General features: G+C 37.4%; 1 protein-coding gene across 1 annotated transcript in view; it reads right to left on the reverse strand.

The window, feature by feature from the left end:
- The window catches only part of fam189a1 (family with sequence similarity 189 member A1), a 128,763-nt gene that overhangs the window by 75,109 nt on the left and 27,247 nt on the right, over window positions 1–26,407 (reverse strand). The window contains exon 2 of the mRNA XM_061276663.1: window positions 25,251–25,307. Coding sequence (XP_061132647.1) covers window positions 25,251–25,307 — 57 coding nt within the window. The remainder of the gene's footprint in view (window positions 1–25,250; window positions 25,308–26,407) is intronic.

Consider the following 26,407-nt stretch of genomic DNA (forward strand, 5'->3'; position numbering starts at 1 on the left):
CAACCGATTCAACTCGTTCCAACTTTCAACTGTTCATCTTTTGCCTACCTATTCCACAACGTCCCACTTCCCAAAAACTTCACATCTTTTATTTTGAAATTCAACCAAAATTCTCTAAAATTTCGTTTTTCCACTCTAATTTCTACATTTTTCAACCGATTCAACCCATTCCAACTTTCAACTGTTCATTACTTTTCTACCGATTCCACAACTTCCCACTTACCAAAAGCTTCACATCTTTTATTTTGAAATTCACACCCAATTCCTTTTCCCTTCTCATTTCTACATTTTTCAACCGATTCAACCCATTCTAACTTTCAACTGTTCATCATTTTTCTACCTATTCCACAACTTCCCACTAACCAAAAACTTCACATCTTTTATTTTGAAATTCACACCCAATTTCCTTTTCCCTTCTCATTTCTACATTTTTCAACCGATTCAACCCATTCCAACTTTCAACTGTTCATCATTTTTCTACCTATTCCACAACTTCCCACTTACCAAAAACTTCACATCTTTTATTTTGAAATTCAACCAAAATTCTCTCAAATTCCGTTTTTGTACTCTAATTTCTACATTTTTCAACCGATTCAACCCATTCCAACTTTCTACTGTTCATCATTTTTCTACCTATTCCACAACTTCCCAAATACTTCACATCTTTTATTTTGAAATTCACACCCAATTCCTTTTTCCCTTCTCATTTCTACATTTTTCAACCGATTCAACCCATTCCAACTTTCAACTGTTCATCATTTTTCTACCTATTCCACAACTTCCCACTTACCAAAAACTTCACATCTTTTATTTTGAAATTCACACCCAATTCCCTTTTCCCTTCTCATTTCTATCTTTTTCAACCGATTCAACCCATTCCAACTTTCAACTGTTCATCATTTTTCTACCTATTCCACAACTTCCCACTTACCAAAAACTTCACATCTTTTATTTTGAAATTCACACTCAATTCCCTTTTCCCTTCTCATTTCTACATTTTTCAACCGATTCAACCCATTCCAACTTTCAACTGTTCATCATTTTTCTACCTATTCCACAACTTCCCACTTACCAAAAACTTCACATCTTTTATTTTGAAATTCACACCCAATTCCCTTTTCCCTTCTCATTTCTACATTTTTCAACCGATTCAACCCATTCCAACTTTCAACTGTTCATCATTTTTCTACCTATTCCACAACTTCCCACTTACCAAAAATTTTCACATCTTTTATTTTGAAATTCACACCCAATTCCCTTTTCCCTTCTCATTTCTACATTTTTCAACCGATTCAACCCATTCCAACTTTCAACTGTTCATCATTTTTCTACCTATTCCACAACTTCCCACTTACCAAAAACTTCACATCTTTTATTTTGAAATTCACACTCAATTCCCTTTTCCCTTCTCATTTCTACATTTTTCAACCGATTCAACCCATTCCAACTTTCAACTGTTCATCATTTTTCTACCTATTCCACAACTTCCCACTTACCAAAAACTTCACATCTTTTATTTTGAAATTCACACCCAATTCCCTTTTCCCTTCTCATTTCTACATTTTTCAACCGATTCAACCCATTCCAACTTTCAACTGTTCATCATTTTTCTACCTATTCCACAACTTCCCACTTACCAAAAACTTCACATCTTTTATTTTGAAATTCACACCCAATTCCCTTTTCCCTTCTCATTTCTACATTTTTCAACCGATTCAACCCATTCCAACTTTCAACTGTTCATCATTTTTCGACCTATTCCACAACTTCCCAAAACCTTCACATCTTTTATTTTGAAATTCACACCCAATTCCTTTTTCCCTCCTCATTTCTACATTTTTCTACCGATTCAACCCATTCCAACTTTCAACTGTTCATCATTTTTCTACCTATTCCACAACTTACCAAAAACTTCACATCTTTTATTTTGAAATTCACCACAAATTCTCCAAATATTATACATTTCTCAAGTAATTCAACACGTTTCAACATCGTTCGGCAGCATTCCCCGAAAAAGTTATTCATACATTTCGCCTTCACACGCAATTTCTCCAGAAATTGCAAAATTCTAGTTATTATATTTTATTCTCCTCACTTTTTTGTCCCGTTTCATCTTTCACATAATTCATCCGATTTACTCCATTCCACTTTTCACGTATTCCAAATATTCAGGAAAGGGTGGCTTGTATTTTTCTCATTCCGAAAATTTTCCGATTCCGCAAAATTCCCAAAATTCCGACAAATTTTTCCCCATCCATTCTTAATGGCACATTCGACATTTCACAAAATTTCGTTTTTCACCTCTAACTTCTACATTTTTCAACCGATTCAACCCATTCCAACTTTCAACTGTTCATTTTTTGCCTACCTATTCCACAACTTCCCACTTACCAAAAATTCCAAATTTTCAAATTTGAAATTCAACCAAAATTCTCTAAAATTCCGTTATTCCACTCTACTTTCTACATTTTTCAACCGATTCAACCCATTCCAACTTTCAACTGTTCATCTTTTGCCTACCTATTCCACAACTTCCCACTTACCAAAAATTCCAAATTCTCAAATTTGAAATTCAACCAAAATTCTCTAAAATTTCGTTTTTCTACTCTAATTTCTACATTTTTCGACCGATTCAACCCATTCCACATTTATTCCCCTTATTCACCTTATGCTTCCCACATTCACTCCCATTCACCCCCACTTCCACTATGCTTCCCACATTCACTCCCATTCACCCCCACTTCCACTATGCTTACACAATTCAACCCTTGACCCCCAATTCCAGTGTGGCGGCCATCTTGGATGACCCTGAAGTGCCACCAATGAACCCAGAATGAACCGGAAGTGCCCCAAATAGACCGGAAGTGATCCCAATTAGACCGGAAGTGACCTCAGGTAAACCGGAAGTGACCCCAAATCAGACCGGAAGTGACCCCAAATGTACCGGAAGTGACCTTTTTAGACCGGAAATGACCCCTAATAAACCGGAAGTGACCTCAGACGAACCGGAAGTGACCCAAATTAAACCGGAAGTGGTCCAAATAAACCGGAAGTGACCCCAAATAGACCGGAAGTGACCCCAAATAGACCAGAAGTGACTTCTGGTAAACCGGAAGTGACCCCAAATCAAACCGGAAGTGACCCCAAATGAACCGGAAGTGACCTTTTTAGACCGGAAATGACCCCAAATAAACCGGAAGTGACCTCAGCTAAACCGGAAGTGACCTGTTTTAAACCGGAAGTGACCCAAATAAACCGGAAGTGACCCAAACTAGACCGGAAGTGACCCGAATCAAACCGGAAGTGACCTTATTTCAACACTGAGTGGCCCAAATAGCTACATTTGCGCTAACTTTTTCGTTTTTTGTCGGATTTAACCCGTTTCAACATTTTTACCCCAAAAGTGAACCTCCTGAGGCCGTTTTTTTTGTTTTGTTCCAAATTTAGAAAGATTTAGGCGCAATTTCTTTTTTTTATTTTCCCATTCATTCTCTATGGGGATTCAACATTTGCTCTAACTTCTACATTTTTTAACTGATTCAACCCGTTCCAACTTTCAACTGTACATCTTTTGCCTACCTATTCCACAACTTCCCACTTACCAAAAATTCCAAATTTGAAATTCAACCAAATTCTCCAAAATTTCGTTTTTCTACTCTAATTTCTACTTTTTTCAACCGATTCAACCCATTCCAACTTTCAACTGTTCATCTTTTGCCTACCTATTCCACAACTTCCCACTTACCAAATATTCCAAACTTTCAATTTTGAAATTCACCACAAATTCTCCAAATATTCTACATTTCTCAAGTAATTCAACACGTTTCAACATCGTTCGGCAGCATTCCCCGAAAAAGTTATTCATACATTTCGCCTTCACACGCAATTTCTCCAGAAATTGCAAAATTCTAGTTATTGTGTGAAGGCGAAGGCCTTCACACATATGTTATTCTACACCATTCTCTATTATTATTATTATTATTATTATTCTTCTATTTTATTCTCCACACTTTTTCGACACGTTTCATCTTCCACATAATTCATCCGATTCACTCCATTCCACTTTTCACGTATTCCAAATATTCACGCGACGAGCGCTTCCATTTTTCTCGTTCCGAAAATTTACCGATTCCGCAAAATTCCCAAAATTCCGACAAATTTTTCCCCATTCATTCTTAATGGCACATTCTACATTTCACATTTACGTCGTTCCAATTTCAAATTCACATCATTCAACACATTCTAATCACATTCGGAAGGATTCTCGACATTCCCAAAATTCCCAAATTCGAAAATTTCACGTTTTCACGTTAAAAATTCCGACAAATTTTCACAAAATTTCGTTTTTCACCTCTAACTTCTACATTTTTCAACCGATTCAACTCGTTCAAACTTTCAACTGTTCATCCTTTGCCTACCTATTCCACAACGTCCCACTTACCAAAAACTTCACATCTTTTATTTTGAAATTCAACCAAAATTCTCTAAAATTTCGTTTTTCTACTCTAATTTCTACATTTTTCAACCGATTCAACCCATTCCAACTTTCAACTGTTCATTATTTTTCTACCGATTCCACAACTTCCCACTTACCAAAAGCTTCACATCTTTTATTTTGAAATTCACACCCAATTCCCTTTCCCTTCTCATTTCTACATTTTTCAACCGATTCAACCCATTCCAACTTTCAACTGTTCATCATTTTTCGACCTATTCCACAACTTCCCATTTGCCAAAAACTTCACATCTTTTATTTTGAAATTCACACCCAATTCCCTTTTCCCTTCTCATTTCTACATTTTTCAACCGATTCAACCCATTCCAACTTTCAACTGTTCATCATTTTTCTACCTATTCCACAACTTCCCACTTACCAAAAATTTCACATCTTTTATTTTGAAATTCAACCAAGATTCTCTCAAATTCCGTTTTTGTACTCTAATTTCTACATTTTTCAACCGATTCAACCCATTCCAACTTTCAACTGTTCATCATGTTTCTACCTATTCCACAACTTCCCAAAAACTTCACATCTTTTATTTTGAAATTCACACCCAATTCCTTTTTCCCTTCTCATTTCTACATTTTTCAACCGATTCAACCCATTCCAACTTTCAACTGTTCATCATTTTTCTACCTATTCCACAACTTCCCACTTACCAAAAACTTCAATTCTTTTATTTTGAAATTCACACCTAATTCCCTTTTCCCTTCTCATTTCTACATTTTTCAACCGATTCAACCCATTCCAACTTTCAACTGTTCATCATTTTTCTACCTATTCCACAACTTCCCACTTACCAAAAACTTCACATCTTTTATTTTGAAATTCACACCCAATTCCCTTTTCCCTTCTCATTTCTACATTTTTCAACCGATTCAACCCATTCCAACTTTCAACTGTTCATCATTTTTCGACCTATTCCACAACTTCCCACTTACCAAAAACTTCACATCTTTTATTTTGAAATTCACACCCAATTTCCTTTTCCCTTCTCATTTCTACATTTTTCAACCGATTCAACCCATTCCAACTTTCAACTGTTCATCATTTTTCTACCTATTCCACAACTTCCCACTTACCAAAAACTTCACATCTTTTATTTTGAAATTCAACCAAAATTCTCTCAAATTCCGTTTTTGTACTCTAATTTCTACATTTTTCAACCGATTCAACCCATTCCAACTTTCAACTGTTCATCATTTTTCTACCTATTCCACAACTTCCCAAATACTTCACATCTTTTATTTTGAAATTCACACCCAATTCCTTTTTCCCTTCTCATTTCTACATTTTTCAACCGATTCAACCCATTCAAACTTTCAACTGTTCATCATTTTTCTACCTATTCCACAACTTCCCACTTACCAAAATCTTCACATCTTTTATTTTTAAATTCACACCCAATTCCCTTTTCCCTTCTCATTTCTACATTTTTCAACCGATTCAACCCATTCCAACTTTCAACTGTTCTTCATTTTTCTACCTATTCCACAACTTCCCACTTACCAAAAACTTCACATCTTTTATTTTGAAATTCACACCCAATTCCCTTTTCCCTTCTCATTTCTACATTTTTCAACCGATTCAACCCATTCCAACTTTCAACTGTTCATCATTTTTCTACCTATTCCACAACTTCCCACTTACCAAAAACTTCCCATCTTTTATTTTGAAATTCACACTCAATTCCTTTTCCCTTCTCATTTCTACATTTTTCAACCGATTCAACCCATTCCAACTTTCAACTGTTCATCACTTTTCTACCTATTCCACAACTTCCCACTTACCAAAAACTTCACATCTTTTATTTTGAAATTCACACCCAATTCCCTTTTCCCTTCTAATTTCTACATTTTTCAACCCATTCAACCCATTCCAACTTTCAACTGTTCATCATTTTTCGACCTATTCCACAACTTCCCAAAACCTTCACATCTTTTATTTTGAAATTCACACCCAATTACTTTTTCCCTTCTCATTTCTACATTTTTCAACCGATTCAACCCATTCCAACTTTCAACTGTTCATCATTTTTCGACCTATTCCACAACTTCCCACTTACCAAAAACTTCACATCTTTTATTTTGAAATTCGCCACAAATTCTCCAAATATTCTACATTTCTCAAGTAATTCAACACGTTTCAACATCGTTCGGCAGCATTCCCCGAAGAAGTTATTCATACATTTCGCCTTCACACGCAATTTCTCCAGAAATTGCAAAATTCTAGTTATTATTATTCTTCTATTTTATTCTCCACACTTTTTCGACACGTTTCATCTTCCACATAATTCATCCGATTCACTCCATTCCACTTTTCACGTATTCCAAATATTCACGCGACGAGCGCTTCCATTTTTCTCGTTCCGAAAATTTACCGATTCCGCAAAATTCCCAAAATTCCGACAAATTTTTCCCCATTCATTCTTAATGGCACATTCTACATTTCACATTTACGTCGTTCCAATTTCAAATTCACATCATTCAACACATTCTAATCACATTCGGAAGGATTCTCGACATTCCCAAAATTCCCAAATTCGAAAATTTCACGTTTTCACGTTAAAAATTCCGACAAATTTTCACAAAATTTCGTTTTTCACCTCTAACTTCTACATTTTTCAACCGATTCAACTCGTTCAAACTTTCAACTGTTCATCCTTTGCCTACCTATTCCACAACGTCCCACTTACCAAAAACTTCACATCTTTTATTTTGAAATTCAACCAAAATTCTCTAAAATTTCGTTTTTCTACTCTAATTTCTACATTTTTCAACCGATTCAACCCATTCCAACTTTCAACTGTTCATTATTTTTCTACCGATTCCACAACTTCCCACTTACCAAAAGCTTCACATCTTTTATTTTGAAATTCACACCCAATTCCCTTTCCCTTCTCATTTCTACATTTTTCAACCGATTCAACCCATTCCAACTTTCAACTGTTCATCATTTTTCGACCTATTCCACAACTTCCCATTTGCCAAAAACTTCACATCTTTTATTTTGAAATTCACACCCAATTCCCTTTTCCCTTCTCATTTCTACATTTTTCAACCGATTCAACCCATTCCAACTTTCAACTGTTCATCATTTTTCTACCTATTCCACAACTTCCCACTTACCAAAAATTTCACATCTTTTATTTTGAAATTCAACCAAGATTCTCTCAAATTCCGTTTTTGTACTCTAATTTCTACATTTTTCAACCGATTCAACCCATTCCAACTTTCAACTGTTCATCATGTTTCTACCTATTCCACAACTTCCCAAAAACTTCACATCTTTTATTTTGAAATTCACACCCAATTCCTTTTTCCCTTCTCATTTCTACATTTTTCAACCGATTCAAACCATTCCAACTTTCAACTGTTCATCATTTTTCTACCTATTCCACAACTTCCCACTTACCAAAAACTTCAATTCTTTTATTTTGAAATTCACACCTAATTCCCTTTTCCCTTCTCATTTCTACATTTTTCAACCGATTCAACCCATTCCAACTTTCAACTGTTCATCATTTTTCTACCTATTCCACAACTTCCCACTTACCAAAAACTTCACATCTTTTATTTTGAAATTCACACCCAATTCCCTTTTCCCTTCTCATTTCTACATTTTTCAACCGATTCAACCCATTCCAACTTTCAACTGTTCATCATTTTTCGACCTATTCCACAACTTCCCACTTACCAAAAACTTCACATCTTTTATTTTGAAATTCACACCCAATTTCCTTTTCCCTTCTCATTTCTACATTTTTCAACCGATTCAACCCATTCCAACTTTCAACTGTTCATCATTTTTCTACCTATTCCACAACTTCCCACTTACCAAAAACTTCACATCTTTTATTTTGAAATTCAACCAAAATTCTCTCAAATTCCGTTTTTGTACTCTAATTTCTACATTTTTCAACCGATTCAACCCATTCCAACTTTCAACTGTTCATCATTTTTCTACCTATTCCACAACTTCCCAAATACTTCACATCTTTTATTTTGAAATTCACACCCAATTCCTTTTTCCCTTCTCATTTCTACATTTTTCAACCGATTCAACCCATTCAAACTTTCAACTGTTCATCATTTTTCTACCTATTCCACAACTTCCCACTTACCAAAATCTTCACATCTTTTATTTTTAAATTCACACCCAATTCCCTTTTCCCTTCTCATTTCTACATTTTTCAACCGATTCAACCCATTCCAACTTTCAACTGTTCTTCATTTTTCTACCTATTCCACAACTTCCCACTTACCAAAAACTTCACATCTTTTATTTTGAAATTCACACCCAATTCCCTTTTCCCTTCTCATTTCTACATTTTTCAACCGATTCAACCCATTCCAACTTTCAACTGTTCATCATTTTTCTACCTATTCCACAACTTCCCACTTACCAAAAACTTCCCATCTTTTATTTTGAAATTCACACTCAATTCCTTTTCCCTTCTCATTTCTACATTTTTCAACCGATTCAACCCATTCCAACTTTCAACTGTTCATCACTTTTCTACCTATTCCACAACTTCCCACTTACCAAAAACTTCACATCTTTTATTTTGAAATTCACACCCAATTCCCTTTTCCCTTCTAATTTCTAAATTTTTCAACCCATTCAACCCATTCCAACTTTCAACTGTTCATCATTTTTCGACCTATTCCACAACTTCCCAAAACCTTCACATCTTTTATTTTGAAATTCACACCCAATTACTTTTTCCCTTCTCATTTCTACATTTTTCAACCGATTCAACCCATTCCAACTTTCAACTGTTCATCATTTTTCGACCTATTCCACAACTTCCCACTTACCAAAAACTTCACATCTTTTATTTTGAAATTCGCCACAAATTCTCCAAATATTCTACATTTCTCAAGTAATTCAACACGTTTCAACATCGTTCGGCAGCATTCCCCGAAGAAGTTATTCATACATTTCGCCTTCACACGCAATTTCTCCAGAAATTGCAAAATTCTAGTTATTATTATTATTATTCTCTACGTTTCTCCACACTTTTTTGACACGTTTCATCTTCCACATAATTCATCCGATTCACTCCATTCCACTTTTCACGTATTCCAAATATTCACGCGACGAGCGCTTGTATTTTGCTCGTTCCGAAAATTTTCCGATTCCGCAAAATTCCCAAAATTCCGACAAATTTTTCCCCATTCATTCTTAATGGCACATTCGACATTTCACATTTACGTCGTTCCAATTTGAAATTCACATCATTCAGCACATTCTAATCACATTCGGAAGGATTCTCGACATTCCCAAAATTCCCAAATTCGAAAATTTCACGTTTTCACGTTAAAAATTCCGACAAATTTTCACAAAATTTCGTTTTTCACCTCTAACTTCTACATTTTTCAACCGATTCAACTCGTTCCAACTTTCAACTGTTCATCTTTTGCCTACCTATTCCACAACGTCCCACTTACCAAAAACTTCACATCTTTTATTTTGAAATTCAACCAAAATTCTCTAAAATTTCGTTTTTCTACTCTAATTTCTACATTTTTCAACCGATTCAACCCATTCCAACTTTCAACTGTTCATTATTTTTCTACTGATTCCACAACTTCCCACTTACCAAAAGCTTCACATCTTTTATTTTGAAATTCACACCCAATTCCTTTTCCCTTCTCATTTCTACATTTTTCAACCGATTCAACCCATTCCAACTTTCAACTGTTCATCATTTTTCTACCTATTCCACAACTTCCCACTTACCAAAAACTTCACATCTTTTATTTTGAAATTCACACCCAATTCTCCAATATTTCCGTTTCTCCTTCTCATTTCTACATTTTTCAACCGATTCAACCCATTCCAACTTTCAACTGTTCATCATTTTTCTACCTATTCCACAACTTCCCACTTACCAAAAACTTCACATCTTTTATTTTGAAATTCACACCCAATTCCTTTTTCCCTTCTCATTTCTACATTTTTCAACAGATTCAACCCATTCCAAATTTATTCACTTAATTCACCTTATTCTTCCCACATTCACTCCCATTCACCCCCACTTCCACTATGCTTACACAATTCAACCCTTGACCCCCAATTCCAGTGTGGCGGCCATCTTGGATGACCCTGAAGTGCCACCAATGAACCCAGAATGAACCGGAAGTGGCCCAAATCAAACCGAAAGTGACCCCAAATAGACCGGAAGTGACCTCAGGTAAACCGGAAGTGACCCCAAATCAAACCGGAAGTGACCCCAAATGTACCGGAAGTGACCTTTTTAGACCGGAAATGACCCCTAATAAACCGGAAGTGACCTCAGACGAACCGGAAGTGACCCAAATTAAACCGGAAGTGACCCCAAATAGACCGGAAGTGACCTCAGGTAAACCGGAAGTGACCCCAAATCAAACCGGAAGTGACCCCAAATGTACCGGAAGTGACCTTTTTAGACCGGAAATGACCCCTTATAAACCGGAAGTGACCTCAGACGAACCGGAAGTGACCCAAATAAACCGGAAGTGACCCCAAATAGACCGGAAGTGACCCCAAATAGACCGGAAGTGACCTCTGGTAAACCGGAAGTGACCCCAAATCAAACCGGAAGTGACCACAAATGAACCGGAAGTGACCTTTTTAGACCGGAAGTGACCCCAAATAAACCGGAAGTGACCTCAGCTAAACCGGAAGTGGCCTGTTTTAAACCGGAAGTGACCCAAATAAACCGGAAGTGACCCAAATTAGACCGGAAATGACCCGAATCAAGCCGGAAGTGACCTTATTTCAACACTAAGTGCCCCAAATAGCTACATTTGCGCTAACGTCTTCGTTTATTGTCCGATTTAACCCGTTTCAACATTTTTATCCCAAAAGTGAACCTCCTGAGGCCGTTTTTTTTGTTTTGTTCCAAATTTAGAAAGATTTTGGCGCAATTGCTTTTTCTTATTTTCCCATTCATTCTCTATGGGGATTCAACATTTGCTCTAACTTCTACATTTTTTAACTGATTCAACCCGTTCCAACTTTCAACTGTACATCTTTTGCCTACCTATTCCACAATTTCCCACTTACCAAAAATTCGAAATTTGAAATTCAACCAAATTCTCCCAAATTTCGTTTTTTACTCTAATTTCTACATTTTTCAACCCATTCCAACTTTCAGCTGTTCATCTTTTGCCTACCTATTCCACAACTTCCCACTTACCAAATATTCCAAACTTTCAATTTTGAAATTCACCACAAATTCTCCAAATATTCTACATTTCTCAAGTAATTCAACACGTTTCAACATCGTTCGGCAGCATTCCCCGAAAAAGTTATTCATACATTTCGCCTTCACACGCAATTTCTCCAGAAATTGCAAAATTCTAGTTATTATTATTATTCTCTACGTTTCTCCACACTTTTTTGACACGTTTCATCTTCCACATAATTCATCCGATTCACTCCATTCCACTTTTCACGTATTCCAAATATTCACGCGACGAGCGCTTGTATTTTGCTCGTTCCGAAAATTTTCCGATTCCGCAAAATTCCCAAAATTCCGACAAATTTTTCCCCATTCATTCTTAATGGCACATTCGACATTTCACATTTACGTCGTTCCAATTTGAAATTCGCATCATTCAGCACATTCTAATCACATTCGGAAGGATTCTCGACATTCCCAAAATTCCCAAATTCGAAAATTTCACGTTTTCACGTTAAAAATTCCGACAAATTTTCACAAAATTTCGTTTTTCACCTCTAACTTCTACATTTTTCAACCGATTCAACTCGTTCCAACTTTCAACTGTTCATCTTTTGCCTACCTATTCCACAACGTCCCACTTACCAAAAACTTCACATCTTTTATTTTGAAATTCAACCAAAATTCTCTAAAATTTCGTTTTTCTACTCTAATTTCTACATTTTTCAACCGATTCAACCCATTCCAACTTTCAACTGTTCATTATTTTTCTACTGATTCCACAACTTCCCACTTACCAAAAGCTTCACATCTTTTATTTTGAAATTCACACCCAATTCCTTTTCCCTTCTCATTTCTACATTTTTCAACCGATTCAACCCATTCCAACTTTCAACTGTTCATCATTTTTCTACCTATTCCACAACTTCCCACTTACCAAAAACTTCACATCTTTTATTTTGAAATTCACACCCAATTCTCCAATATTTCCGTTTCTCCTTCTCATTTCTACATTTTTCAACCGATTCAACCCATTCCAACTTTCAACTGTTCATCATTTTTCTACCTATTCCACAACTTCCCACTTACCAAAAACTTCACATCTTTTATTTTGAAATTCACACCCAATTCCTTTTTCCCTTCTCATTTCTACATTTTTCAACAGATTCAACCCATTCCAAATTTATTCACTTAATTCACCTTATTCTTCCCACATTCACTCCCATTCACCCCCACTTCCACTATGCTTACACAATTCAACCCTTGACCCCCAATTCCAGTGTGGCGGCCATCTTGGATGACCCTGAAGTGCCACCAATGAACCCAGAATGAACCGGAAGTGGCCCAAATCAAACCGAAAGTGACCCCAAATAGACCGGAAGTGACCTCAGGTAAACCGGAAGTGACCCCAAATCAAACCGGAAGTGACCCCAAATGTACCGGAAGTGACCTTTTTAGACCGGAAATGACCCCTAATAAACCGGAAGTGACCTCAGACGAACCGGAAGTGACCCAAATTAAACCGGAAGTGACCCCAAATAGACCGGAAGTGACCTCAGGTAAACCGGAAGTGACCCCAAATCAAACCGGAAGTGACCCCAAATGTACCGGAAGTGACCTTTTTAGACCGGAAATGACCCCTAATAAACCGGAAGTGACCTCAGACGAACCGGAAGTGACCCAAATTAAACCGGAAGTGACCCCAAATAGACCGGAAGTGACCTCAGGTAAACCGGAAGTGACCCCAAATCAAACCGGAAGTGACCCCAAATGTACCGGAAGTGACCTTTTTAGACCGGAAATGACCCCAAATAAACCGGAAGTGACCTCAGCTAAACCGGAAGTGACCTGTTTTAAACCGGAAGTGACCCAAATTAGACCGGAAATGACCCGAATCAAGCCGGAAGTGACCTTATTTCAACACTAAGTGCCCCAAATAGCTACATTTGCGCTTACGTCTTCGTTTTTTGTCCGATATAACCCGTTTCAACATTTTTACCCCAAAAGTGAACCTCCTGAGGCCGTTTTTTTTGGTTTTGTTCCAAATCTAGAAAGATTTTGGCGCAATTGCTTTTTTTTATTTTCCCATTCATTCTCTATGGGGATTCAACATTTGCTCTAACTTCTACATTTTTTAACTGATTCAACCCGTTCCAACTTTCAACTGTTCATCTTTTGCCTACCTATTCCACAACTTCCCACTTACCAACAATTCCAAATTTAAAATTCAACCAAATTCTCCAAAATTTCGTTTTTCTACTCTAACTTCTAAATTTTTCTACCGATTCAACCCATTCCAACTTTCAACTGTTCATCTTTTGCCTACCTATTCCACAACTTCCCACTTACCAAATATTCCAAACTTTCAATTTTGAAATTCACCACAAATTCTCCAAATATTCTACATTTCTCAAGTAATTCAACACGTTTCAACATCGTTCGGCAGCATTCCCCGAAAAAGTTATTCATACATTTCGCCTTCACACGCAATTTCTCCAGAAATTGCAAAATTCTAGTTATTATTATTATTCTCTTTTATTCTCCACACTTTTTTGTCCAGTTTCATCTTCCGCATAATTCATCCGATTCACTCCATTCCACTTTTCACGTATTCCAAATATTCACGCGATGAGCGCTTCCATTTTTCTCGTTCCGAAAATTTTCCGTTTACGCAAAATTCCCCAAATTCCGACAAATTTTTCCCCATTCATTCTCAATGGCACATTCGACATTTCACATTTACGTCGTTCCAATTTGAAATTCACATCATTCAGCACATTCTAATCACATTCGGAAGGATTCTCGACATTCCCAAAATTCCCAAATTCGAAAATTTCACGTTTTCACGTTAAAAATTCCGACAAATTTTCACAAAATTTCGTTTTTCACCTCTAACTTCTACATTTTTCAACCGATTCAACTCGTTCCAACTTTCAACTGTTCATCTTTTGCCTACCTATTCCACAACGTCCCACTTACCAAAAACTTCACATCTTTTATTTTGAAATTCAACCAAAATTCTCTAAAATTTCGTTTTTCTACTCTAATTTCTACATTTTTCAACCGATTCAACCCATTCCAACTTTCAACTGTTCATTATTTTTCTACCGATTCCACAACTTCCCACTTACCAAAAACTTCACATCTTTTATTTTGAAATTCACACCCAATTTCCTTTTCCCTTCTCATTTCTACATTTTTCAACCGATTCAACCCATTCCAACTTTCAACTGTTCATCATTTTTCTACCTATTCCACAACTTCCCACTTACCAAAAACTTCACATCTTTTATTTTGAAATTCAACCAAAATTCTCTCAAATTCCGTTTTTGTACTCTAATTTCTACATTTTTCAACCGATTCAACCCATTCCAACTTTCAACTGTTCATCATTTTTCTACCTATTCCACAACTTCCCAAATACTTCACATCTTTTATTTTGAAATTCACACCCAATTCCTTTTTCCCTTCTCATTTCTACATTTTTCAACCGATTCAACCCATTCCAACTTTCAACTGTTCATCATTTTTCTACCTATTCCACAACTTCCCACTTACCAAAAACTTCACATCTTTTATTTTGAAATTCACACCCAATTCCCTTTTCCCTTCTCATTTCTACATTTTTCAACCGATTCAACCCATTCCAACTTTCAACTGTTCATCATTTTTCTACCTATTCCACAACTTCCCACTTACCAAAAACTTCACATCTTTTATTTTGAAATTCACACTCAATTCCCTTTTCCCTTCTCATTTCTACATTTTTCAACCGATTCAACCCATTCCAACTTTCAACTGTTCATCATTTTTCTACCTATTCCACAACTTCCCACTTACCAAAAACTTCACATCTTTTATTTTGAAATTCACACCCAATTCCCTTTTCCCTTCTCATTTCTACATTTTTCAACCGATTCAACCCATTCCAACTTTCAACTGTTCATCATTTTTCTACCTATTCCACAACTTCCCACTTACCAAAAACTTCACATCTTTTATTTTGAAATTCACACCCAATTCCCTTTTTCCTTTTCATTTCTACATTTTTCAACCGATTCAACCCATTCCAACTTTCAACTGTTCATCATTTTTCGACCTATTCCACAACTTCCCAAAACCTTCACATCTTTTATTTTGAAATTCACACCCAATTCCTTTTTCCCTTCTCATTTCTACGTTTTTCAACCGATTCAACCCATTCCAACTTTCAACTGTTCATCATTTTTCGACCTATTCCACAACTTCCCACTTACCAAAAACTTCACAGCTTTTATTTTGAAATTCACCACAAATTCTCCAAATATTCTACATTTCTCAAGTAATTCAACACGTTTCAACATCGTTCGGCAGCATTCCCCGAAGAAGTTATTCATACATTTCGCCTTCACACGCAATTTCTCCAGAAATTGCAAAATTCTAGTTTTACATGCCCTGCTGAACGCTACTTTTTTTTTTTTCCCCAGCTCATCAACTATATTCCCACAGACACAAAAAGAATGAAAGCTGATGTTCCTGTAAAGTGGCGCCAACCTCACCTTCTACAATCTCATTCAGACAGCATCCATATTATGTACATCTAAATATAGTGAACAAAAAATAAGAAGGGTTAGAAACTTTCAGTTTTAATTTCAGGGATGAATGAAATGCAATGTAAGCTGTTATATTTGCTAAAACATTTTTATGGTGCTGCCTAGATCATGCTGCTCTTGCGTTTTGGAGCTATCAGATAAGGAGGCCTAGCTAATTCATATTCTAATTAATACGGGGCTACATTTCCTGCTTCTTGTGCCTCAGGGGAGGACATCCTTCATGAGGCATTATGGTGAGCCAAAAGCTTTGCATTCACTCAGCCATGCTCTGTTACTCTCTGCCCCGGCTTGCACTGAAGCACCTCTCATGCTTTGGTCCAATTGTTTACCTGTTATTTCCTGACATTTTAACCAATACAGGTAGATTTGTATTAGTGAGGAATTACTGATAATCGTGTGTGTCCTGCAAAAAGGTGAAAGCAGTGGGATTCATCATGTTCCATACTTGTCACATCAGGGTCCCTTTTACTGTTCTTATATGATATGCATTCATTTGAAAAACAAATTAAATATTATATTCAAGGAACTTGTGCCTCTGCAGCAGAAAATGCGCGAAAGCTTTTTCTCAAGCACCAAGTGGAAGTATAAAGCATATGATTAAATCCCAACTAGGACTGCAATTAGGAATCATAAGTGTACTTGTCCACCAGCTATTCGCTGAAAAATTAATACGTGTGTTTCTGTCTAGGAAACAAAGTATAGGACTGAACAACTCTTATGATGTCAAAGCAATGCATTTATATTTTACGTTTTAAATAGGTGTTCCTGGTGCATAATAAGGGAATTCACCAGCCCAAATTTTCTGCACCTATTAATAAGACTTTTTTTTTTCTTTTTCTCAAATAAAAACTCTTGAATCTTGAATCTTTGGCTGCGAGGTAACAAAAAAAAAAAATCAAGTCAGTCTGGGTGAATCCTCGAAGCGCTTTTATGTACGTCAAAAATATTTCTGCCCAACAATATTTTATTTTCTAATGTGTGCACATGTGTGTGTTTAAGTTTTCATAGCCTAAAGAAAATGTATTTAGGTTTGTCAGTAGTAATACTGTTAGGACCATGTGGAACTAGAATACCAGCATGCACAGCACAAACCTCCACCAAGGCTGAACTGCAAACAAAAGTGAAAGTGGCTGTGTTGTGAATACATTTACTTCATGCATGCTGCTCCTGTAAAATTCCTTCAAGGCTATACGATCTGTCTCACAAAATACCAAGCACTGAACTGATTAAAATGTATTCCAGCATCCAGCCAATATGGCTCCCCGGTCCACACTTTATGACATAAATGATGTTGTTAGAAAAGGTTGTCACTTGAACCAGACTGGAACAGACAGTAGAAATCGGTTTTTAACTTGCATTCTAATCAGGACAAATACACGTTTACTGCCAGACAATCTTTCAGCGCAATCATATGAAAAAATCATATGCATATCATTTGAAGAGCACTGCCAGGACAATTGAGGGCTCCTTTCGGCAGCCCTCTGCTGTGACATGGACATCCACTTTTTATTTAATTGATTTTCATGTTGTATCATTTGTGCCCTCTCTGCATCCATTTCAACCTGGTGATCCTGAAAGGGGGATCCTTCCATCTGTGGTCCCTTCTCAAGGTTTCTCATTTTCCCCCTGCTAGGGGTTTTTAAGTTTTTCCTTGCCCTTTTGGGAGCTTAAGATCAGGGGATGCTTTGAGAATAATTGTCAATTTCTGTCTATGTGAAGCCCTTTGAGACTGCTTGTGATTTAGGGCTATACAAATAAACTTGACTTGACTTGATGGCAATCATCCTCCCTACTGCCCTCCCACCAGAGCAGACCTTAAGCATTTACACAAATCTTTCTGAACCTAAAGTAGCAATACATGTATGTACGTATTTATTTTAATCTCAAGAGAAGAAAAACTGTGGGAAATTGGGATCAATCATCATCTATGGGATGTAAAAATCAGCTCATGGGATAGCTGTAAACAAATATATTTGACACATATAATCCATATTAGCAACACCCAATGCACAATTACAATGAAAAGCAACACATTTATAACTATACTACAAATTGTTAAATCAAACATTTACAAAAAAAGCCATTTTGCCGTGGTCTTAACACTTTTGTTAGTGTGCTTATTTTGAGAGAGTCCATTCATTCAGCCTTAAATTCACATTCACACGAAGCGTAATTTAGAGGGTTCTTTTTCTCTGAGATCCTGCACAAAAAGCTACATTAGAGCCATAACGCTATTCGATGAATCATTTGCCTTTTTTTTTTCTTTTTTAGTGCAGAGAATCCAAAACAAAAAGAAAGCAAAGCAAAGATGGATCGTGTGTCATTTTACAGAGACACCCAGTATACCACAATCAAATAATTCAAAGCATGCCAAGTGGACGGTGACTTTACTGTCAACCAAGGCCACGTAAATGAGTGCAACAGTAACCTGAAAAGAAAAAAGAAAACACAGCTAAATCCCTTTTTCTAAAAAGGTAATAGCGTATTCATTGAATGGATGTTTTTGACTGGTGAGAACCCACAAAAGGATGATGTTTAATGTAAAATGGTCTTTCAAATCCTGCAGAACACATATGATTCTTGTATACGCGTGGGAATTAACAGCTTGACGTTTCTTTACTTGGCTCGTGAGAGGATTCCAAGTGAGTGGTTAATTTGAACTTCTTGTTGGCAGCAACTACACACAATCATTCTGCAATGTGAATTGCTTGGAGATAGATGCCTAATTGCTCTGGTAACAACAAATACCCCAAATTGGGTCCTACTGCTCATTCTGAACAGCCACTGAAGGAATCAAAAAGATTGCAAATTACCAGCATTGATTATTATCTAATTAGTGTTGACAGTAATTAGTAAATAGACTGGTTTGCTTTTCTGGTCTTGCTCAAACCTAATTATTGTAAGTTAATAAAGGACATGACAGTAAAATATTGTGTGATGGTGGGAATTCTGCCAAATTGTTATCAATAGAGTTACCCGCGGTCCCACTTGCGGAAAACCTGTACGGTAACTTGATTGATGGAAGGTCTAAGATTGATTTTGTGTGTACATGTACACACATGGTCCAGGTAGGCGTGACTTCAGACCAACTTATTGCCACCAGATCGTTATTTTGCCGGGCGTTTCTTCAAGGACACACCCGGTCAATGGAATGAATTCCCAAATGCGTATTGAGCACCGTATTTTCCACACTATAAGGCACACCTAAAAACCTCAAATTTTCTCAAAAGCCGACGATGCGCCTTACAATCCGGTGCGCTTTATACGTATGTGTACCAATATTGAGCCACTACAGCAGTTGTGTCCAAAGTCCGGCCCGCGGGCCAAATGTTTATATCTTATATATGGACAAAGTTTTAAAATGGGCCATTCATTAAAGGTGCGCCTTATAATCCGGTGCGCCTTATATATGGACAAAGTTTTAAAATGGGCCATTCATTGAAGGTACGCATTATAATCTGTTGCGCATTATAGTGCGGAAATACACTAAATCAACATCATTCGCCGGATTTCATCCATGCCGGTGGTAATAATGCTCGTGATTCATCCGACAATTTGTTTAAAGGAAATTGTTCGCGCTCAGCGTGTTAGTGAATTTGGTAGATGCATTTTGCATTTGGTCGAGTCGCAACATTGGTGCACATCGGTGAATTTCGGCTACGATCACAGAAATAGTGAAGTGAGGCTAAATTCACATCTTGCTGGTTTCAAAACTGCAATTTTACTACTTTTTAATGGTGATTTATTACTGAAGTTTCTTATGGCTCGGATGGAAAAGGACACTTTTATTAAGTCACTCAAGCATCTATCACAAACCTGTCAAAGTACCAGCGGCAGCCCGCCACACTACCTTGCATATTTATTGGTGCATGCATGGCTGGATAGATGGACTTCGTGGGACTCTGTAGGCCTACTTTTGACACACACAGACAGCCGCAGAGAGAGCAGCAAGCGAGCATGCTACAGTCAATTCATTAGACTGTGAAATATGGCTGATAAAACTGCGTCCAAACCACAATTCCCTGGTTCAAGACAAGTGACCGCAGAGTGCTCATTCAGTTAACAAAAGACTACAAACAGCCGAAGCAAGCCTTGAATGCCGCTATTTCCCCCAAATATTTCTCCCCATGACACCAAGCAAGTGAAGCTGTATAGAACCAACTGACAAGAGAGCAACGCTTATTTGCGCTGCTAAACAACAGCCGAGAAAAAAGCCATTATGATCGTCTCCGTATTGTTGAACACCTCTAATGAAAACCCGTCTGCTGCATTTAATTGTATTACGGTTATTCACACTTGGCTGTGTCTCTTTTTAAGACAGTCCAGGATAAATGTCAGCATTTGTATTTGTAAATATTTTAGAAATAGTTGCTGTGGCACCTACTATGTATGTATGTATGTATGTATGTATGTATGTATTTTTTGGGTTGAATAGCTTTCGATTTGATTTTGTATCTGTGTTTACTATTAAGGAACTGTGCAGGTTACGCCATTGAAGGAAAACAATAGCTGACTTGTTTGCTTGGTTTTGTTTGCGTTGCAGTACTTGTGTGTCTTTAAAAAGAGACAGAACGATTATAATACAGATTACTTTCTGTTCCAGTGTTTGTGCAAATTACATTTCTGAAAGAGGCTACAATAATGTTTTTTTCTCTGGAAAGTCACACTTATAAAGCTCCTCACAGCCACCTCGGCAGCTCTGAGTGCTTAAAAATCATTATGTAGTTTCTTCACCGTATTACCAAGGACAAACAACTCCCCTATAAATATTTAATAAAGGAATAATTGTAAAGAAGACATAAATAAGAGATTGGAACAAAAATCTGAAAACAGCATGTTTTAATTTTTTTTTAACCTCTCCAATACTATTGATGATGACAATGGTGGTGTTCAAAGCAAATTGTAGTATCTAAAATATAGTGCCTGTTTCTAGCTACTATCATTCTACAAGTTGGTTGTAATTTCAGCGTTACACAGGAGGACACTCAATGGAGAGCAGCTCTTTTTTAGTCTATGTTAGGTGGCTAATAGCTGTCCCAGAGCATAACATGCGATGATGGGATGAGGGAACGGTTTCATTTATTGGAGAGCAAAAAGATAAAAGAGAAAAAAAATATTGGAATGTAACGATTCGGATAATGTGTGTGTGTGTGTGTGTTAAATGATATTTTACTTTCTGATTCGAGTCTGACAAGTCAGGCTCATTTGAATTCTTGGGTAGGCATACCATTAGCTCTTATACGTATCTCAATTTATTCCTGCACAATTCTGGCAAGAAAGTAGCAAACTAACCAATTCCAAATGGCATAGCATGGGAGAAAAAGAGAATGACATGGGTTTAGGATGCACAAGGGAAGTCGGTATTGCCATTCTGAGGCCACCATTGGGGCTACCAGGAGCCCAAAGCAATAAATTGGTCCACATTTAGCTGAGGCTGGCCCAGCTTCAATGTGGAACTGCAAACACACTCAAACTAATCCCTGCCTGTCACAGAGAGTGCAAGAAAGAGGCTTCCACAACCTGTCAAACTGGCTTTAATTCGGGTGCTAATGTTTGGAATGATTTAATCATGAGAGTACTTTAAAAGATGGCACTGTCATCTAGATTGTTGTGCTTGCTCTGCTCTTTCATTGTAAGTTTTTATTATCCACTACAGGGGATCTGTCTTTTCTTCCTGGTTATTGGTCACGGGACCATTTTTTTTTCTCACATTGTATATCCTCCTTCATCTTGCAATGCAATGTTTAACGTCAGGGTCATAGGATGACGCACAAAGTCTCATAAACCCTCGCACTGCCATCACAACAGGGTTGCCAGGCCTCCTCCAGAAATATGGTCCCAAAGGAAAGTCTTTGGAGATGACTGCCAGTTATAAAGTATGTGTGTTGTGTGCAGGATTAACTACATCTTTGAAGATATATTTATGTGTGCGTGCTGTTGTGACCACTGAGTGGGCTTTATGTGTTTGTATTTTTTCATGAGAAGTCATTCTGTTTGTGTGAAGCTTGTAAGAAAACAATGTACAGTAATCCAAAACTGAATTTTCTTGCAAGAAGAAGGAGCGTGTGAAACAAATTGTCTGTTTTATGTACAGCACTTTGTTACAGCTGTGATTGTTTAAGTCCTCTTGAATTAAAGAAGAAATCAACCCCAACATTTTCTTTAGAATGATATGTTCCCACTAGTCTAAACATACCATTCTGATTAATATTGCATTTGTGGAATACGAGTAAAGCAGGAAGATTCACCAGCTTTTATCTCAGGTGGAGGCCATTTGAGTTTGAGTGGTCTCTGAACGCACCACAGGTCTACTGAAGAATGCAAGTGAGAACGAAAGGAAAGAAAAGAAACCTAGTTGCTAAAATAGAAATTTACAAACACAGAAGCGCCAGGATGGCCAGGAGGCTCGACCTGGACCGTGTCACAATGCCCAGAGGTCGGCTTGTTAGAAAGATTAGCAGCACCGTGTTTCCAGCGAGGACCCTTTAGCCGAGTGTGGCCATTTAAAACACCTTTTCGGATAGGCGGCAGAGATGGTTCCCCATACGTGCACTTCAGGGGAAATGTAAGTCAAATCAACCCGTACCAATTATCTAACAACGTAGGAACAATTCAGCTCCATTTAAATCTTGGTGCCAATTGATAGCTGTTTTTGTACATTTTAAGCAATAGTTTTGACAGTGATTTGCAATGGGGAAATTATGATCTCTTCCTTCAGTGGTGTGTCAAATGTGCGTAAATGTGTTAGTAAGTTTACCACACTTCTGTTCCAAAATACAGTTAAATCTCTTTTTCTTCAGTTTTTTTCAGGGGTGAATTGTAGCATGGACATTATTTTTTAATACAGTTCCATCAACTGCCAACATTGGGCTCGCTTTATCCTTCCTCTACGTAATGCTGGTGTGGATTAAATGATCCAATTTGACATTTGTGAAAAGGTCACTAAACATACATGAGGGTTAGCCTGTGAATACCATAGGAGACTGTACTTTGCCTGACTAAACAAAAAACACCTTTTTTATTCATTGTTCAACTAACAGTGAGTGATGGCTGTCACTGGCCAACACAGCTGATGCGTGTAGACAGGACCGTGTGTGTGTGTGTGTGAGTGTGTATGCGTGTGCCTGCGTGCGTGTGTGGATGGGTGGTATAGCCATCTAAGCTTACCGACAACCGGATGTGTCTCTACTCCATTACAATGATCGTCAAACACAAACATTAGATTCTATTATTAAATAGTAAAAAAAAATATTCTCCCATCACCTCAACCGTGCTGAGTATTGTAATTGTTTTATTATTATTTATAAATGTTTGTCTTTTAAGCTATATCACTGCAGACGACACTTCACACTTCACACGACACGAAACTACACAGTGTTGGAGTACTAGTACTACACACTACTGCAGTCTTGCCATTTTTGTTTCCAAGCAACACTCAGTTTACTTCAGCCATCCATTTTCTTTACATCTTATCCTGTTCAAAGATGTGGTTGGATTAAAGGTAATGAAAACCATAACAATGTTAGCGTCAGTATGAACAGGTCAGCAAAAGTTACTTCTCGTTCTAAATTCACGAATGACAACTGTGAGAAACTGTATTAGTTAAGACAATCTGTCTATATGAAAGTCATGTCAAAGACACAAGACTGAACAAAATATGGAATATTTGAGTGAAGAAAGAATGCATTGATGATGGGACTCACTAGTGGTGACTATTCCAGGGTGTAGTCTGCCTTTCACCCAAAATCAGATGGGATAGGCTCCAAATCCCAATCACCAGGTACAGAAGAAGCAGTATAAAAAATAAGGGGAAGGAATAGCCGAGGCAGAATCTGCCGTTGGCCACAATGCAATGTGAGAGATGTGTGGTCAGGGCAGCCTGGCCTCTCCGACATGTGAGGAGCGAAAATAACAAAAACTTAATAATGATTATCTTAGTGGTTTTTCCATTTTTGTTCTCTGGTCTGTGTTTTACATTGATTTTCTTTTTCAACCCAATGATTTCATAATTTCCTGGGTGGGAGTCATTGCGCTCTTCATGCCTCAAGCAACAAGGCTCACAATAATGGACAGTTATTGGCGTGTGCCCTCCCTCACACAAGACACATTACTGTTGCTCTTTTATAACGCCAATATCCATGTTTTACCACACATGTACAGAATTGGTGACAGGGGTGACACTGCCGCCAACAATGACACAGACTATTCTGGGAAATTGGTCATGCTTTATAAGTCTAGAAAAGAAAGAGGATTTAACAGTGCTGCAATGAAATATGTGAACAGAATGTTTCGACTCTACTATCAAAATGGTGGGATATTGTCTTTGATGTGAGGAGCTGCTATGAATCAAATCTCTTCTCCAGTCTAATATTACACAAAGGCGAAGGAGGAAAGCTGAGGGGGAGGGAGACAGAAATGTGAGTGGAGAGGATCTGCTTAGCTGGGTGATAAAACTAAAGGCAGCGAGACTGGCAATCTGCAGAGAGAGCCAGGGGAGAGAGAGTGAAAGAAAGGAAAAGCGCAAAAGCAAGAGATACAGAGATGAGGAGGCTCAAGACAATGTGCTAAAGCTGCAGAAATCAGATGAGATTATTTATGGCAATACGAGAGCATGGAATAGAGTTGGAGGAGAGACTTTTTTGTGAAAATTACGGCACTATGAAAAGATTGACAGAATGCTCAAATATACATCTACTAAAGGCAACTGATCTCACACAGGGGAAGGGAATGTGGAGGTATTTAGACACAAAAATATTTTTAATCAAAGGGTGTCAACGGGTTTAACAATGATCTATTGAAGTGAGTTCCTCATTGGACTTAGCTTTGGATAATGACTTGACCTCCTACACTAGTTTGACCTGACGGCCTCCCTTATTTTGGTGACTTACTCTTGACCATAAATGAAGCATCACAATAAAAGGCTCTCTCTTGTGAATCACTCTGTGAGATTTTCAGTGCAGCATGGAGGCGTTCGGATAATACTCACCACCAGTGAGAGCGGCCTCTTCCATGACACCACGCCAATAAGCCCAGAGAGAAGAACCTGGAGGAAAGAGGACACAATGAATATTGAAATGGGCAAAAAGGAAAACACATAAAAACAAGGGTGAGCAGAACAAGAATACAGTCATATATACCGTAAATTTCGGACTATTAGCCGCTGCTTTTTGCTCAAGTTTTGAACCCTGCGGCTTGTAGTCCGGTGCGTCTTATGTATGGATTTTTCTCGTGATTTTTGTGATGACTTGATCACTTTTATACACTCGTAAAAAGGCTGTGGAAGACATCAATCAATTTGGATTTTATTTATTTATTTTTTTTTTTAGCCTTTGACTTTTATTCTGCAACAGTAACTTTCTTAGATCTTGTACATTTTGTCACACGAACTTATATTATATACAAAAAACACAGTAATTACTCTCTCTGAAATATACATTTTGACAGACAGGAAGATATACTCTAGAGCTGATACATTGTAGATTGTGTTTGTCACTGGGCAATGTCACTCGGCATTGTTTTGATTTTCATTTTTATGTTATGTAAATGCGTGCCACGTGTCATTGTTTGTTAGAGTCTCTCTTTCCAGTTTTGTTTGTCTGCCTTGTCTAGTCCATTTAGCCTTGCCTTTATCTGGTCAGTCAGTTTGTCAGCAACCATCATCCTCATGGTCCAGACTCTGCTCTCGAGATGATTTGTCTACTAACATTTGTACATGATATTATGAGCTTCTTGACACCTCTGTAACTTTCAGTTTGAATATAATGAAGTGTCAAATTTGCTTCATGAACCACTTGTTGTATTTATGCTCCTCTAGATGGCACTGTTAGTTTAAAAAATATATATTTTAAGAAATGGCATTTATGTTTCTTGCTTAAGGGAGACCTGATGTATGAGCAGAATTCATGCGATGGATCTGGTTTCATCACTCACAAAAGGTTTTTCCCCTTACAATACATAACAGCATAAATCACCAAAACCTGGTCTGCATGGACTACTGAAGCACATTAAAAAGAAGAGTTAATCGCTTTATAAGTAGAACTGTAAACAATGAAAAACGTAACATGGTTAAAAGTAAAGTTGCACTGACCTTGATAATCAGTAAGATCCGAAATTTGTTTTGCACCTAAACCGCAGAAAAGCTTT

The sequence above is a fragment of the Syngnathus typhle genome, linkage group LG4 (genome assembly GCF_033458585.1).
Source record: "Syngnathus typhle isolate RoL2023-S1 ecotype Sweden linkage group LG4, RoL_Styp_1.0, whole genome shotgun sequence".
Classification (NCBI taxonomy): domain Eukaryota; kingdom Metazoa; phylum Chordata; class Actinopteri; order Syngnathiformes; family Syngnathidae; genus Syngnathus; species Syngnathus typhle.